At 39.0% G+C, this 18,111-nt stretch overlaps 2 protein-coding genes across 2 annotated transcripts; one reads left to right on the forward strand and one right to left on the reverse strand.

Annotated features, from left to right (window-relative positions):
• Positions 1 to 1,081: 1,081 nt before the first annotated feature.
• Positions 1,082 to 9,977, forward strand: LOC117301431 (steroid hormone receptor ERR2-like). The gene is made up of 7 exons (XM_033785415.1): positions 1,082 to 1,309; positions 1,831 to 2,223; positions 4,273 to 4,407; positions 4,708 to 4,857; positions 7,010 to 7,217; positions 7,495 to 7,688; positions 9,035 to 9,977. The coding sequence occupies exons 2-7, from the start codon at positions 1,887 to 1,889 to the stop codon at positions 9,277 to 9,279; spliced, it is 1,269 nt and encodes a 422-aa protein (XP_033641306.1). The 5' UTR covers positions 1,082 to 1,309; positions 1,831 to 1,886; the 3' UTR covers positions 9,280 to 9,977.
• A 2,596-nt stretch (positions 9,978 to 12,573) lies between these two features.
• LOC117301672 (insulin-related peptide 4-like) lies at positions 12,574 to 17,188 on the reverse strand. Its single transcript, XM_033785703.1, has 5 exons — positions 17,156 to 17,188; positions 16,925 to 16,997; positions 15,993 to 16,047; positions 15,179 to 15,288; positions 12,574 to 14,410 (listed from the first exon to the last, which is right to left on the reverse strand). Exons 1-5 carry the CDS (start codon positions 17,186 to 17,188, stop codon positions 14,295 to 14,297), a joined length of 387 nt encoding a protein of 128 aa, XP_033641594.1. The 3' UTR covers positions 12,574 to 14,294.
• Between the last annotated feature and the right edge of the window lie 923 nt (positions 17,189 to 18,111).

The following is an 18,111-nucleotide window of genomic DNA, read 5'->3' on the forward strand; positions in this document are numbered from 1 at the left end:
AGGTTTGAATTTGATAACCATTGAGCTTTCAGAGTGACGCAATTTAATTTTTATTTTGTAAAAGCCACAACAGTACTTTGTCTTTAACAAACTTTAAAACTGAAAATTAATAAACAATAACAAAAACTAGTGAATTGTGAAATTTTTACAACTGAAGAAAAAAAAGGAAAATTAAAAACAGTGGCTAGGGTTAAACAAACAGTTTAGACATGTTAAGTTTACTGTTAGTTTTTGTTTCTGGTATATAGATTAACTGTTTTGCTCTTGATTTACTTTTTTAAATGAAATTATGCATAGATCACAGAAAAGTATTATTATCTTACAAAGTATTTTCCTATGAACTATTTATTCATTTGTATTTGTTTTAATTCAGAAACCTGTATTCCATGTCATATCTATCCAAACAATGCAATTATGAAGGTAGATGCCACCAAACTTTATGTAAGTTGAATCAGTTTTTATATCTACCCAAGGATTTAAATATTGTACTCAGAATAAATGTACATCATGGTTTTTGAACAAATGTTTTGAGTTAATTAATTAATGACTATGACTTGAATATTTTCCAGGGGCAGTGGGCGGGGCTGGTTATCCTTGTTGAATCTTACATTTTCATTTATATAAAAGGTCTTTATGTCCAGTAAAGTATAAGAAACTTTAATTTCAAGGTTCATCTTAAAAACTAGAGTTGTTTTATGGACTCAAGTCTGAGGGCGTGATCTGACTGCATTTTTTAATAAACAATTTTTTAAACAATTATTCTGTTTCTCCAGAAGACGATCAGAGCATATACTTTTCAGAACCACCCTTCCTCATTTAGAGATAGTTATTACATGGTGTTACCGCAAACTCTTCTATGACAATTTTTTGGATGAATAAAAACAGGGTCATCCTTAGCTATAAATCTTATACAATTGTTATCAAAATTGATTTCCGGGAAGGTATCCAAGTAGTGGTATATTGAAAATGAATGCCATAAACCAGTTACAGCATTATTACAGACAAAGAGAATGGCCTAATGAGGGCGCCACCAACAGCTGCCGTACATATTCTGTATGGTAGTTTTTGCAGGCGGTCTTGATTTAAGTCCCATTTGCTGTGAGAGGTCCCCGAGTAATCGCTCCCAAGCACACAAAACGACAGTTTTCTGGTGATGTCAGGGGATTAGGACTTGAGTCAAGTCCACCCCCCCCCCCCCCCAAACCCGGCCCTACATGGATGTAGTTCTACGATCTTTGATCCAGACTGAACATGTTCACGTTCTGTCCCAACTTTACTATGGAGCATTTTGATTCCATCGCATGACAATGTAACTGTAAGTACCTTTTTTCCTTGACTTTTATAATGGATAACTTTCCGTATGGCGCCACCACTTTTTCACTCATATTTACAGAAAGGGATATCTCATTGAGGTAAATTAAATACTATATTATTTCATATCGAATGAAAAAGTGGTGGCGCCATACGGAAAGTTATCCAAAAAAGTACTCTGGGCTTCTACTACACATAAAATTTCCTTGGGAGGGGTCAGGGGGTGTGGTGGCATCCGAAACATATTGCTGTGTTACTTTAGAAAAAGCTAAAATTGAGTCTGTCCTGTCTACATGTAGGCCAACCGGTGCTCCTAGAACTATGAGGTTCGTTCCGGTATCGTCTAGCCGAACAAACCTCATGGTTACATGTACAGTAGTAGAGTAGTCTACGATCTTCTCATGAAACAAATTATTTGTTTGAAACAAATTATTTGTTTACTTGAATAATTGTTGGTTTAAAAATAATTGAGGAAATTATTGACCTAATCATTGTTTCTTCATTTAAATTTTCATGCAGGAATTTTAGAAGATCTGTTCAGCCGTTACCTTGACGATACTAGATAACTTGACAATATGGCGACGGAGGAGGATCAAATAGCAACCTGCAGTAGCACAAACTCACAACAGTGCAAGATTGCACCTCATAGACTGAGTATTGAAGATGGTGTATCGACAACAACCAATATCGAATGCATCGTGTGTTCAGATAAATCTACCGGTTTGCATTATTCAGTGAGTACGTGTGAAGGATGCAAAGGCTTCTTTAAGCGTACCGTTCAGAAGCAGTTGAAGTATGTGTCATGCCGAGGAATCGGACAGACGGGAAACTGTGTTATAACCAAGGAGAACAGAAACACGTGTCAGCATTGTAGGTACAATAAGTGCCTGAGAGTCGGTATGAAAGTTGATGGTAAGTCAATCCTATATTACTAGAGCCCTTTTCTTGTAGATACAATAAGTGCCTGAGAGTCGGTATGAAAGTTGATGATAAGTCAATCCTATATTACTAGAACCATTTTCTTGTAGGTACAATAAGTGCCTGAGAGTCGGTATGAAAGTTGATCGTAAGTCAATCCTATATTACTAGAGCCCTTTTCTTGTAGATACAATAAGTGCCTGAGAGTCGGTATGAAAGTTGATGATAAGTCAATCCTATATTACTAGAACCATTTTCTTGTAGATACAATAAGTGCCTGAGAGTCGGTATGAAAGTTGATGGTAAGTCAATCCTATATTACTAGAGCCCTTTTCTTGTAGGTGCAATAAGTGCCTGAGAGTCGGTATGAAAGTTGATGGTAAGTCAATCCTATATTACTAGAGCCCTTTTCTTGTAGGTACAATAAGTGCCTGAGAGTCGGTATGAAAGTTGATGGTAAGTCATTCCTATGTTTCTAGAGCCTTTTTCTTGTAGGTACAATAAGTGCCTGAGAGTCGATATGAAAGTTGATGATAAGTCAATCCTATATTACTAGAGCCCTTTTCTTGTAGATACAATAAGTGCCTGAGAGTCGGTATGAAAGTTGATCGTAAGTCAATCCTGTATTACTAGAGCCCTTTTCTTGTAGGTACAATAAGTGCCTGAGAGTCGGTATGAAAGTTGATGGTAAGTCAATCCTATATATTACTAGAGCCATTTTTACTCTGTATCTCTTATCCTCATGGAATATAGCTCGGAGGAAGGGGGGGGGGTGGCAGAGTTTGTTCACCCCTTTCTTACTCTGATGCACTTTCACACTGTTCCTGCCTAGGTCCCTCTTCCACTGGCCACCACGTTTTAAGAATACCTCAAGGTTTTACTGCTTGCCCCTACTCCTTAGTTAGCAGGGGTGTGGCTTTCCCCAGGGTGTGCCCACTGGCCGGGTAGATCAGGGGTATAGGCCTTAATCTCTCTCATGCAAAGTGGATAAACATCTATTATTATTAATTGAAAAATCAAGACATTTTGATTCAGTAGCTAGACAACAATACATAATTTTTAAATCAGCGTTTAGCCTGGAAGGATTCAAACTTTTAACCTTGTGATCATAAAAAATAATAATAATAATGGCCACTTAATATCCGGTATCCGCCGCAAGTGGCGCTCATGGCGCTACTCTACAAAACAACAACTATTAAAGCCATTGGACCCTTTCGGTACAGAAAAAAAAAAAAAGTTCACAGATTTACAAATAACTTACATGATTTACAGAAGGTAGTGGTGAAAGACTTCACTTGAAATATTATTCCATGAAATGCTTTACTTTTTGAGAAAACAGTAAAACAATATCAATTCTCGTTAGCGAGAATTACGGATTTATTTGAAACACATGTCATGACACGGCGAAACGCGCAGATACACGGGTGGGTTTGCCCAGTATTTTCTCCCGACTCCGATGACCGATTGAGCCTAAATTTTCACAGGTTTGTTATTTGATATAGAAGTTGTGATACACGAAGTGTGGGCTTTGGACAATAGTGTTTACCGAAAGGGTCCAATGGCTTTAAGCAATGAAAGTAGCAAAAAAAAAAAAAAAAAATAAAAAAAAAATAAACCTAACAAAAAGCAGATCATGATGCATTACAACCACTGGACGATGGTGATATTTTACTGGCCTTGTGTGGGCTACTTTTCAATAAAGTCCTAAAATAAATGGTGTTTGAAGCTTTGCATGGTGTGGAGAATAAGAGAAACTATAATATGAACAGTAAACTTGCGGGTATAACCATGAGTAAAATCTCTTGTGAAGGAGTGGTGGCTCTGAAAAGAGCCGGTTTGGTCTCGACGTTTCAAACAGTATACTCTGCTCGTCTTCTGCTGTGTCTGGGTTGTTCGAAACGTCGAGACCAAACCGGGTCTTTTCAGAGCCCCCACTCCTTCAAGACAGTTTACTCATGGTTGTACCTGCAAGTTTACTATTCATATTTATATGTATAGTTTCTCTTAAAGGCCTAAAATGATTTCTTGGTTTGTTTTGATCAGCGGTAAGAGAAGACAGAACGCCTGGAGGGAAGCCTAACCGTAAGAGGAAGAAAACAGGGTCAACATCTTCAATGTCACCATTAGATCAAGATTCTTTAGTTAGCAGTCAATCATACAACGTTCAGGTAGCTCCAGGTATGTACTTCATGCACTTATTTTTCAATCAGAGTACAATCTGTATGGCATTATAACAGCTAATAATCGTAAAAGAGAAGGGGTTTGCCCCGGTGTTCCTTGTTCGATCGGCAGCATATTGCGCCACAGCACCTTGTAAACCATTACAATGTGCTATAAAGGAATATACGTCTCACACTTCAAAGCAAAGCTCCACATACTGTGCAGGGAAAAATACTAAGCACTTTGATAAAGTGCAACTAAGAACTCGTTTTATCTTATTAAATTGCTGTCTTTCTTAACATTGTATCTGTTTTGAAGAAGAGTCACCTTCTGAGCTAGTAGCAGATACTGACATCTCAGAGCAGTTGAAGCAACACGATGATGGTTTAACAGAGCAAGAGAAAAGTGACATGATGGAGTTACTAGAACAGCTTAAAGACACCCGCCCTGATATCATTCCATCCGCAGGTAAGTCTTAATGCGCTATATTTGTTACCGTGTGAGGGTGCTTTCACACATATTTGTATCACTTCTAGGGGTTCATTATTTCATACCCAAAACAGTTATTAAAGTCTGAAACACATTACCACCAAAGACATCATGTCCCCCACGCATTTAAGACCTTTAAAGGAGCCGATACAACCCACCTCTAAAGCAACTTAAAACTAGTCTGCCTAGTAGCTGTAGGCAGACCATTTATAGCTTAGCCTTGCTCAAGGCAGTCGCATTATTCGCTCTGAAAAGACGCTGCTGTAAACATACCCATATACACTGTGCGTGGTGCGTGTAATCACACCACATTACCCACCCGTATACACACTGTCACATCGTACGACTACTGTGCACACAATTCATCCACACTCGTACCACGAACCGCATGCGGAGGCCGTCAGGCCGACAGCCTTGTCGAGTCTGTAACTTCCGGGTTTAATGTGTTTCATGAAAAAATTTCCACCAGTGGAAAAAAATGGGGGGGCTCTCGGATATGCTAGTATGCATCTCATGAATATGTATATCTTTCGTCAGACCTATCAGACAACACAGGATATGAGGCAAATGAATTATTCATTTTGACGTCCAATCACGCACTTCCCTTTGGGAGCGTTTTAAAAGTCGGATCGCTTGGAACGTCCAAATGAGAACACATCACCGTCCCGCCGGGCATACTCCGTGTCCCCGCTGGATCGCGGGCATATCCCCGTTTGGACGTTCCACCGCGGGCGCTGTTCCCGCATGTTCCCAGGCAAGAAATCTATGCATTCCCATTGGGATGGTTGCCCGGTTTTACCCATTTGGGAACTCGGCCTGTATGCGAACGTGTAATTTCTAACAAAATGGTGTCTCGATCCCGTACGTCGCTGGTGAATTCCAGTAAGTGATGTTTTCCCTTTGATAAAGTTAACACTATGAATACACAACAATCTTTTTGAAGAGGGATTGGCATTTATGGAACGTTTGTAGTTGGATGCAAAACATGAGGTTTATTTTGATTTGAAGGGTAGTGTAAACTGGGTTTCGACGTATCGCCCATGTCTGTACGACAGTCGGTAGGATGGAAGGTTACGATTTGCCGGAACTACTAATATCTGATTACCCAGACTTAAAATACATGATTATCCAGACTTATGAACAAATTTAAAACAATCTCAGTCAATGGTCACCACTAAACTGCAGTTTAAAAATGACACTACATCTATGAAGTGTGGAAATTATGTAAAATATAATTATCCTCCTATCCTATATTGTACTATGAAGTAACGTTAATAATATATTAAGGTAGTCTGGATTTGAGGAAATTGCAGGGAGCGTGAGTCACGTAACGGAACATTATAGACTTTATTATTCTAACAAAATTGACAACATAATAATTTAAAATAAGTCGAATTGTTTCAGACTGGTTAAAACATTTATTTATGAACCTACCTTTAGTTGTTGTTTAATTACTCTTTGACTGAGTCAACGCAACTCCCGCAATGGAGTGCAAACATATGCACGCAATCGGGCACAAATTAGCAATGTGTGAATGTTCCCAATTGAACGTCCAGGTAGATCGTCCAAGGGAATGGTCAAAATATCATGCCGCCGTGTCCCAACGGGCATGGGGACGCGGTCCACCGAAAAAGGAACGTTCAAATGGGAATGTTCCGTTTTGACTGGAACGTTCCCGACTTTTGAGACGCTACCTTATCACGACCTTTGGACCCTATCATGCTCGCTGAGCGTCCGTGGTGGTGGTGGTGTGTGATTTAAACATGTCTAGTCTTTCGCGGGCATTATGGTAATGAGCTGACCGTGGGAACTCTTCGCTTATTATAGTAATGAGGTCAGTGGCTTCAACACAGACCCTACAAGGCTGTCGTCCTGACGGCCGACGAATGCGGATAGTGTACGGGGGCATCGTGTCGTGCGATGTTATGCACAGTGAATACGGGTGGGTTTTTATACAGCGGCGGTCTTTTTTTGGAGTGAATAATTTGACTGCCTTGAGCAAGGCTATCTATAGCTAGCTGCGCTGGGTAGGCCTCCCTGTCTCATAACATGAGCGCACCATTTCACCTTCCGCTCTAAGACCTTTAGTTAAACCCCAGTAAAAAGCAGTCCTTTTATTTCTCCTTTTCAGTTCCTGTTTCAATGGGTACTGAAGTGCAATCCAACGATGATGAAGAATGTAATGCGGACACGTTTATGAATCCAGCATACAAGGAACTACAACTCGTTATCCAGTGGGCTAAGAAAGTTCCTGGTTTCAGTCAGTTTTGCCTCGGAGATCAAATGTCCCTGTTGAAGAGTGCATTTCTGGAACTCATTGTTCTTAGGCTTTCCTACAGGTAATAAAAAGCACTGGTTTTTGATCTACCGGAATCTCAAATAAACTCTTTATTTATTCACAAAATATACAGAATTTGCAAAAACATAAAACTAAAAAAAATTACATTAATAAACATGGTGTTACCGCGAACCTTTCCATATCGTATTTCACCATGCAAAGTTTCAAATCCTCCTCATTAATAAACAACAGTCTGTAACAAATAACAGGTCGGCAGCTGGGTTGATTGATTGATTGATCGATTGATTGATTGATTGATTGATCGACTTATATTACAGGTCAATGGAGACATGTGCTGAGGGTATTATCTACTTTGCTGATGGTGTGAAACTTAAAGAAGAAGATGTTATTAAGCTAGGTTGGGATACTGAACTGGTGCAGTTAAATATCTTATTCGCTAAGCGTCTAAATGAGATTGATACTGACTTCTCAGATTTCTGCTTTCTGAATGTTTTGGCTCTAACATTCCCTGGTGAGTCAAAGTACCTTAAAGGGAAGGTACACATTTGGTAATTATTCAAAACAAATATTTGCTTAAAAAATGACTTGGTAACGAGCATAGGAGAGATGTTGATAGTATCAAACATTTTGGGGAACGACTCCCTCTGAAGTAACGTAGTTTTTGAGAAAGAGGTATAGTTCTCACTAAAATAATAAAGTCTTTTATTATTTTAGATAGGAATAAAAGACTTCTGGCAAGAAGTATATTGTTCCTATCTCAAATTCGTGTTTTTTTCTTTCATCATTTTCTCGCAACTTCGATGACCGATTGAGCCCAATTTTTCACAGGCTTTTTATTTTATGCTTGCTTTGATGGGATACACCAAGTGAGAACACTGGTCTTTGACGATTACCAAACGTGTACAATGTCTTGAACATAAGATTTATTATGTCTGTATGTGTATTTTGATGCATACCCGAACACTGTTATTGCTGTTTTATTGCTGTTTGTATAATATTATATTTCTATATTTCTATATTCCAATATAATAATTAGTTGTGCTCGTTATGACCAGCTGGAGCCTCTATTCAGGAACTTTGTTTACTTCCGAGGCACCAACTGGTTTTTCATTGCTTATGAAGTATCTTTTAATGTTTTCACCTAGTTGATCCGCACAAGTGTGCTTGTACCTGAGAAATGAAATAATTAGAAGTTTTGACAAAGGTGCAAGATGGGGAAATCTGGCCTAAATGTGAAATATTGACTAGACCCCATTTTAGCAAGGAACTGTTTTCAGTGCTGACATTCAATGAACATTGCCATCAATGATGTATCAACATTTGCTTACTGAAATGGCACCCATGGGTATTTCATGTTCAAACACTAGATAGAGCTCCAGTTCTCCATCTTGCATCTTCAGCACTGTATAATCTTTGCCTGCACCTCTTAACTTGAAGGAAAACATACATTGGTTTTTTTTCCTGGTAATGCTGATTTTGGGGGCAAGAGTGTAAAGAAAGATACAACAAAAGGCACATGTGAAAGTGTCAGCTGAATATAGTGTCTATCTGCTGGAAAAAACAAAACAATATTTGTCACAGTATTCTCACAAGAACGTAGAATCCATCCATGTTTAGCGAGGTGGGGCGAGAACCAACCCCATCTCTGGCTTAGACATTGCTATTGGACACTAATTCTCATGCATGAATCCTGTCTCAGATTCTAATGATTGGGACCAAAGAATCTCTAAACCTTAGTTCGAAAGGAGTCCTTGTTCAAAATAGTTTTCATTAAGTAAGTTTGCCGGTCATTTATTTTTGGAGTATTTATCAATCTATGACCCTACCTTTAATCATCACTTGATTCCATTATTTCAGATGCTGCAGGGCTGGAAGATCGAGAAGCTGTCGAGACGTTGCAAGGACGCTACATGGATTGTTTCTACGCCTACTGCCAGACCAAACGTCCCGAACACTACGGTCAAATGTTGCTACGTCTACAATCTCTTAGAGCCCTAGGCTCTAAAGCAGCTGACAGTTTCTTTAAGCTGGTGAAAGGCGGTAGGCTACCAACAGATGAACTCGCTTTGGAAATGTTTGTGGATGGGTTTACATCTCTGTAAAGGTTGGGTTTTGTTCCGACACCCCTAGTGTTTTTTCCTAACCCTATTGGAAATGTTTGTGGATGGGTTTACATCTCTGTAAAGGTTGGGTTTTGTTCCGACACCCCTAGTGTTTTTTCCTAACCCTATTGGAAATGTTTGTGGATGGGTTTACATCTCTGTAAAGGTTGGGTTTTGTTCCGACACCCCTAGTGTTTTTTCCTAACCCTATTGGAAATGTTTGTGGATGGGTTTACATCTCTGTAAAGGTTGGGTTTTGTTCCGACACCCCTAGTGTTTTTTCCTAACCCTATTGGAAATGTTTGTGGATGGGTTTACATCTCTGTAAAGGTTGGGTTTTGTTCCGACACCCCTAGTGTTTTTTCCTAACCCTATTGGAAATGTTTGTGGATGGGTTTACATCTCTGTAAAGGTTGGGTTTTGTTCCGACACCCCTAGTGTTTTTTCCTAACCCTATTGGAAATGTTTGTGGATGGGTTAACATCGCTGTAAAGGTTGGGTTTTGTTCCGACTCCCCTAGTGTTTTTTCCTAACCCTATTGGAAATGTTTGTGGATGGGTTTACATCTCTGTAAAGGTTGGGTTTTGTTCCGACACCCCTAGTGTTTTTTCCTAACCCTATTGGAAATGTTTGTGGATGGGTTTACATCTCTGTAAAGGTTGGGTTTTGTTCCGACACCCCTAGTGTTTTTTCCTAACCCTAACCCTAACCCTAATCCGACACTCCTAGTGTTTTTTCCTAACCCTATTGGAAATGTTTGTGGATGGGTTTACATCTCTGTAAAGGTTGGGTTTTGTTCCGACACCCCTAGTGTTTTTTCCTAACCCTATTGGAAATGTTTGTGGATGGGTTTACATCTCTGTAAAGGTTGGGTTTTGTTCTGACACCCCTAGTGTTTTTTCCTAACCCTAACCCTAACCCTAACCCTAATCCGACACCCCTAGTGTTTTTTCCTAACCCTAACCCTAGGTGTAAGTCAAAAGGAAGTTTTCAGAAAACAAAAAATTTTCAACTCAAAGCGCATAGACACTCCTGTGATTGTGATAATACAAAAATGGTTCATTATTATTATAGTGTTTTCGGGACATAAGGGTGTCGCAACATAGAGTTTTCAGAACATATGGGGGTTGGAATGAAGGTGTTTTTTCGGAACAGGGTGTCGGATGTAGAACAGTCCACTGTAAAGCAACTGGGTTAACGATTATTTATGTTTTTTAAGCAAAGCTTGACACAGCCTTGATTTCAAGGCTAGTTTATCCTGCTACGTAATCGGTTTGTTTGTACAACTCTTGTGCATCATGTTAACTGTTATGTCTTTGTGTTGTAAATTTTATCTAGAGGGTCTACTCTGTCTTTGATAGTTTCCAAATAAGCGTAAGGTTGTTTCTTCTTGTTTTCAAATTCAGCGATCACGTTTTAGTGAAAACAATAAAATGAAGTTTGATATATCAGGATCTGTATGCACTGTCATAATGATATGTGCTTTAAATGTTGACATGGGCATGCCCATTTTGTGGGGGCACTGTTTGATTTTTTTAGCATCATATTAAAGAGTTTATACACAAATGTGTTTTTTGTGAACATGTTTAAATGTGCATAGAAATATTTTTCAGGACGGGTTGGAACTGGAAGAAAGTTAATAAAAAAGTTAGTTTTCAGACTAAAGACTATTAAAGCATGATTGTTATTTATAAATTACAATGTGAACTAAATGACTGGAACTTTGAAGCCTGAGAGACAAGTTTGCTCGTTATGACTCAACTTTGAAGCCTGAGAGACAAGTTTGCTTGTTATGACTCAGAGTTAAACCCTACTCTTGCTTGATAAACATTCCCAGTTCTTTTACATGCTCTACTGGTTCTGGGCCCAATTTCATAAAGCCTGTAAGCACAAAATCTTGCTCAGAAAAATCACTGCGTAGCAGAAACCAGCCAACATGCCATATTGCTTATATAGTTGTCACCGGTGCCCCACTCATTTCTTGCTTAGCAAATAAATTTGCTGAGCATCATTGCCTGAAAAAACTGTTTAATGACATTGACCTTCGGCTTTACGTCCCATCAGATGGACAAGGCAATTGTGGTAAAGTATTTTTCTGAAAGACGATTGTCTTGACTTGCCAGTTTGAATTTGAAGCCACCTTCTGTGGATAACATAAGACTTGATTAAGATGCATCAGACCACTCGGTCACCAAGCCCTTATTGATACAAAGGTGATGGCAACTTTAGATACCTTTTAAAAAGGTACGGCTTTTTAAGTAATGATATAGCTATTTTTGCAATTCTAGTAAAGGTTTGTGTTTATAATGATAATCTCTAAATGAGTTGGGAGTGGTTCTGAAAAAAACCGTTGCTTTCAACTTGACGTTTCGATCAGTATGCTCTGATTGACATCTGGAATTTTTGTAATGTACAACTGATAGTGATGTAACATTCTTGCCTGTATAAGAATATTGTAGTAGATAATTTTAAGGCACTTTATAGGTAATTTGTTTTTCACAAGACACAGTATAACATACAGTGCTTGGCGTGTAGTGGTCGAGCTGATAAAAGCACCTTATTCAAGCTCTGATCAGTAGTGTGTTGGTTCCAGTCTTGACACTTGTATCCTTAAGCAAGATACTTCATCATAATTGCTTCGTCCTTCTGATGGGACGTTAAGACTTAGATCCTGAGTGTTGTGTAATGCACGTTAGAGAACCCAGTGTACTTACCATAAAGAGACGGGGTTCACCCTCAAGCATTTTGTGAAGTTATTTTTGTTAGGCTTTGATTTCGTGTGGAGTATTCAAATATTCAGTTATGAGTATTTGTCAGACTACTATATTTGTGTGTTTTGGCTATTACATATGTATTTCAATAGATTACATATCATTCAAGGACAAACCTTTGAGTACTATTGGCTAAACAAATTGGGGGTAGTTTTTTTCTAAATCGGACTATCTGGAAGGTTGAGGGTTAATTTAAAAATTTTGAGAGAATAATTCACTAAAATAGTGGCTTTGCCGAGAGAGGCAATCCAGACTAAAGACTTTTGTTTCTTCGTTGTTCATGTAAGTGCGACCCAAACAGGGCTCAAAGCTACTCTTGGTATAAGGCTACAAGAAGATAAATTGTTTTAAGGTGAAAAGAACTTGGTGGAGATGAAGGTATGAATTGATATTCCTCTTAAAACTGCACTCTTCTTGAGACTTGGGTAAAATGATCCCTATGCAGCTAACCTGGGGTCGATTTCACAAAGAAGTTGGACTAGTCATAACTTAGGACTAGTCCTAGGATATATTAAAAACAAGGATAGTCCTAAGTGAGAACGAGTAACTCGCCCTAACTCGAGATAAGACTAGTCTTAACTCTTTGTGAAATCCACCCATGGGATAGTGCTATCGAACTGGTTATGTTTCACTTTTTCTTAGGATCAGTTATTGATCAGAGTCTAATAGGTTGGTTGTTGAGTTGGGTATGGTGGTGGGTTTTGTTAGAGTGAGGAAGGATCCTAGTACATCACTCATGGGATCAGGCAAACCACCATAATCAGAGTCCAACAGTCTGGCTGCTGTGTTACCACATGGTGTTTGATTTTTTGTAAAGAGTGAGAAAGGATCCTAGTACATCACTCATGGGATCAGGCAAACCACCATAATCAAAGTCCAACAGTCTGGCTGCTGTGTTACCACATGGTGTTTGATTTTTTGTAAAGAGTGAGAAAGGATCCTAGTACATCACTCATGGGATCAGGCAAACCACCATAATCAGAGTCCAACAGTCTGGCTGCTGTGTTACCACATGGTGTTGGATTTCTGTAAAGAGTGGGTTTTGTTAGAGTGAGGAAGGATCCTGGTACATCACTCATGGGATCAGGCAAACCACTATAATCAGAGTCCAACAGTTTGGCTGCTGTGTTACCACATGGTGTTGGATTTCTGTAAAGAGTGGGTTTTGTTAGAGTGAGGAAGGATCCTAGTGCATCACTCATGGGATCAGGCAAACCACCATAATCAAAGTCCAGCAGTTTGGGTGTTGGACCGTCACATTTATGGTGGTGGGACTTGCGTCAGAGTTTATATTGGACATTTAATTCGATGTGGTTTACTTATTAAGTTGTTACTTGCTTTACTGAATATGTAAAAATTTCACAATAAAGTACGATTGAAAGATATCTGTTTTAAGATTGAAATAAATAAGTGCAAAGATGGACCAAATGTCTTGAGTTTTGCCTTCAGTTTCAAAGAAACAACCAACTCCTCCAATGCGTTGCATGCTGCGCTAACCCACCGATGTTCACTTTCTTTTATATCACCCCAAACAAAAGCAAAGCAAATTATATAAATAGAAAATTTTTAACAGAAACAAAAATATGTCAAAAAAATTATATAAAGACGAAACAAACTATTTGTTTATTCCTGTCACAGTCTAAACGCTGTTTTTATTTCCCTTTGACAAACTGACCACCCGGACCAATAACCTTACAATTACTGAGCACGATCTCAATAGTGCACACACTAACTGTATTAATATGGGCCTACGGATTGATAATCAATCTGGAAATTCATTTTGTGTTATTCATGGTTTATGAACATTCAATTCGGTTGCAACGGTTAAAATTACATTGGATTTACAAAAAAAAATCAGTTCAAACATAAACAATTACAGAGTAAAACAGGGTTATAGTAGGCTGGTCTATACTAATGCCAATCTCCCCTACCATCCCGGCTGAAAATGCACTTTAGACCTCATCAGTTTGCAGATGGAAAGGGGCACTTCTTGAGCGTTAATAATTCTAGTTCATACAATAGTATGCAATATGCCAATCTCGACTACTCCGCTTGAAAATGTACTTTAAAGACCTCAAGTTTGCAGTTGAAAAAGGCACTTCGTGAGCGTGCAAAACCCTCACAAAATGTGTTATAACAATGTAAATCGAATAACCTAACCAGTTTGGTGAACATGTCAAAGGCTTGTTGCTTGGGTTTTTGTAGTATGGAAACTCAGGCGACAGATGTCTTACAGAAACGATTTTAACAGCTCTCACTGATTTCTTCGATGGTACAACCTTCTCCACAGCATTCCTCGGCTAAGCCTTGGACACCCCTCTCTAAAAATTCACTAGCTGCTTCTTTCCTGACGAACAAATCTGTTGGGTTAAAGTCAGAAACACCATAAAGTTCAGTACACAACACCAAACTAAGGCACCCAATAAGAAACTACTCAAATATTGCCCACAAGGGTAATTTAATTACATTACAGTCTTTATTTAGCTTTGGAAAAATGTATGTTGAATTTTGCGCTACATGTGACAGTGGAAATTCGTTTCCAGGTATGATGAGACCTGTCAGACTTTTATCTGAAGAAAGTTAGAATTCCTGTTGCAAACTGCTCACCAACCAACAAATAGTAAATGACCAGACGTTTCGACCTTTGCAGAGTTTTCCTCTCGTTTAGCCTTCGAGAAAGACTCTGCTAGGTTCGAAACGTCTGGTCACCACTGTTTCTGAATTCAGACTCACATCAGTCTGGGGGAGACAATCGGCTCACATCCGCATAGCCACCTTAAAGGCATGCTGACACTAATGGTATGTTCACAATTAGTTATAGCATAAAAACTTACTTGGTAACGAGCAATGGAGAGCTGTTGATAGTATAAAACATTGTGAGAAACGGCTCCCTCTGAAGTAAAGTAGTTTTTGAGAAAGAAGTAATTTTCACTTAAATATTTGAATTGAATTCGAGACCTCATGCTGAGGTCTGAGGTCTTGAATTCAAGCATCTGAAAGCACCTTCAACAACCAATCGAGTTCAAATTAATATCACATGTTTTTTATTTTATGCATATGTTGGGATACCAACTGAGAACACTGGTCTTTGACAATTACCAATAGTGTCCACATTGTCTTTAACTTACTTCTTTTTGATCCTGGAATTACTCCACATACTGACTCTCTATTTTGCTCCAGTACTACTCCACAGTAAATGTGATCTTCTGCTGCTCGGAAATGGCGTCCATTGCGAGCCCTATAATAAGACGAGACCAAATTTGGCATAATGATATTTGTAGTAACACGATGTGAAAACCTCTTTTGATTAGTGATGGGTCTGAAAAGAAAAGGTGGTTGACAACTCATTATTTTCATCAGTATGCTCTGATCGTTTTTTTCTTTTTTCTATTTTGTTTTTCTATTTGCAAAGTTGAAAGTTCCACTTAGGAATAAATGTATAAGTGACTTTTCTGGAAGAGGCCAAGACCTTTAAGATTCTGTTGGAGCCTTTGAAGTTGGACAGTTCCTTTCGTAAAAGACAAGTTAATGTCTGGAAAAGCAGACTTGATGGCCCTGACCACACCCTCATGTTAAAAAACACAATTAGTTTTAATATGAAATTTATTTCTGAAATCATTAGAGGACAAAAAAAGTCCCGGCATCATCAACAAGGTTATGGATATAATTGACTCCTGCCGACTCCCAATGTTTGAAATAGATGCATTTTTTATCCACCTTAATTTTGTCCTTGTGCCAGAGAGTATTGGTCAATATTTCTTCAGTCTCTTGATATGTGCCATGGTGAATTTTGACCAGGATATAAAGATATTTCTCCAAAAAGTGTTCCCATACAGAGTTTGTTATGTGCTTCAAGTCCCCGGAGAAGATAGAGCAAAACTGATCGCAACGTTGAGTTGTCAATTAGTTGTTTTTCTTGGATTTTGATTAGGTCCTACTTACAGCGCCTGGCGCACTTCTCTCATCAGACCATCTTGAGATCTGAGTTCACCAGAAACTGTAGAGAAATGGAAATGGTTGATAAAAGATCTAACATAATAAGAATACAAACAATTTTACAAAGGAATTCGCCAAGAAATGCACATATCCCGCTTACTGATAAAATAAATGAGAATCTAAAAAAAAAAACTTAAAAAACACCAACATTAATTTTTTAAATTCTTTATAAAGCATGTGGTAAAGTTTGAGACAATGAGTTTTCACGTTAAATACTTTTAAATGAGTCCCAATATAAGATTCAAACTGCCGCTCTACTAATTTTCATTGGTAGTTCAAATTCGTTGGTCTACTGCTATACTGACAAAGGTCGTGGGTTCAAATCCCGACCGAGTATGCCAAAGCATATTGGCGTCAATATTGGCGTAAATATTTGCGACGTGTAGCCCATGTCGTGAATATTGGCGTCAATATTGGCGTCAATATTTGCGACTTGGAGGCAATGTCGTAAATATTGGCGCCAATATTGGCGTCAATATTCGCGACTTAGGTCATGTCGTGAATATTGGCGTCAATATTGGCGTCAATATTTGCAACTTGAGGCTATGTCGTAAATATTGGCGTCAATATTGGCGTCAATATTTGCGAAATAGGGCCCATGTCGTGAATATTGGCGTCAATATTGGCGTAAATATTTGCGACGTGTAGCCCATGTCGTGAATATTAGCGTCAATATTGTCGTCAATATTTGCGACATAGGGCCCATGTCGTGAATATTGGCGTCAATATTGGCATCAATATTTGCGACTTTGGGCCAAGTCGTGAATATTGGCGTCAATATTGGCGTCAATATTTGCAACTTGGGGTAAAAGTCACGAATATTGGCGTCAATATTGGCGTCAATATATATTTGCGATGTCCCTTTAAAGCCACCATACTGATGTCATCTCCCCATCGTCTTCTTTGTCTGCTATTTCCCTTTTCTCTGTCCTTGGTTGCCAATCCATTATTCTTGTCGGGTAGAAAAGAAAAGAGTAAAAACAGTCGATTTAACAAGAAGTCACAATGCCATAAAAACGCTATGAGCCCAAAGTCCATTGTTATTGCACAAACACTTTATTATCTCACATTATAAGAAAACTGCATTCGGCAGATGGTAACTTTCTCACCTTTGTTTTATGGCCAAGTTCCTCTCGAGGCATTGAAAAGATCGATTGTAGAGAAATTATTCGAGCGCCAAGTATTCATAAAGATTAGGTATCAGGGAAACACCTATTTTTATATAAATAAACAAAACTTTATTTGACCCGAAACTTAGCTTAGGGTGCCGTGCAAATGACGCCTCATGTGCAGAAGTGATAGCCTAGAAATTGAGAAAGCGTTCTATGCTTGAAAATGAGTGATTCGCTTTGGAGAAGAGGATGTGTGGAGAACAATGAGTTTGCGGTTGAAATTACAAATTCATTTATGCCTTAAGAAAAATGACTAGGTGTACGATTACAGAATGGGTAGTTGAACCCGTATTTAGGCATAGGTCTAGTTTTGGCTCCAAGAGTTTCCAGTGCGAGAAGAAGGAGGGGCCACCATTTCGTCACTGGGTATTATATTGGGTGCGTTCGTTTAGCTGCCCTGGGTCGACCCCGGTGTGTGGCGGGTTTTAATTCCAGGACGAACGTGGGTAATTAATTCTGCACACGTTCGTCCTGGAAAAAGAAAACGCCACAGACCGGGGTCGACCCTGGAAAGCTAATCGAACGCACTAAATAGAGAAGGAGTTAAACTGGTACGTCCGTTACGTTCCTGTTCAACTTTTCAGTTAAATTAATACCGCACGCCAATGTCTCACTTCAAACTCTACCCGGTGTGGCGGTTTCAGACTTCCGCCGTGTTCAGTTTTCCGAATGACCAAATACGGTAGCATTACGTCATGCGATGTCTGCGCACAGCAAGCGAAAGTTACCCTCCGGTAGCTGTCATGGCGGCGTCCACGAGTCGAGTACAACTAGCGGCAAACGCGTGGATCGTATGAGTTGTTTTTGATGCAAGCAGAGTGTGACCTGCCTAAAGTTGTACCAATGAATACATGTAAAGATGGGGCAAGAGATTATGTGACTACACAGAAAAG

Source organism: Asterias rubens, chromosome 17, assembly GCF_902459465.1.
Source record: "Asterias rubens chromosome 17, eAstRub1.3, whole genome shotgun sequence".
Taxonomy (NCBI): Eukaryota; Metazoa; Echinodermata; class Asteroidea; order Forcipulatida; family Asteriidae; genus Asterias; species Asterias rubens.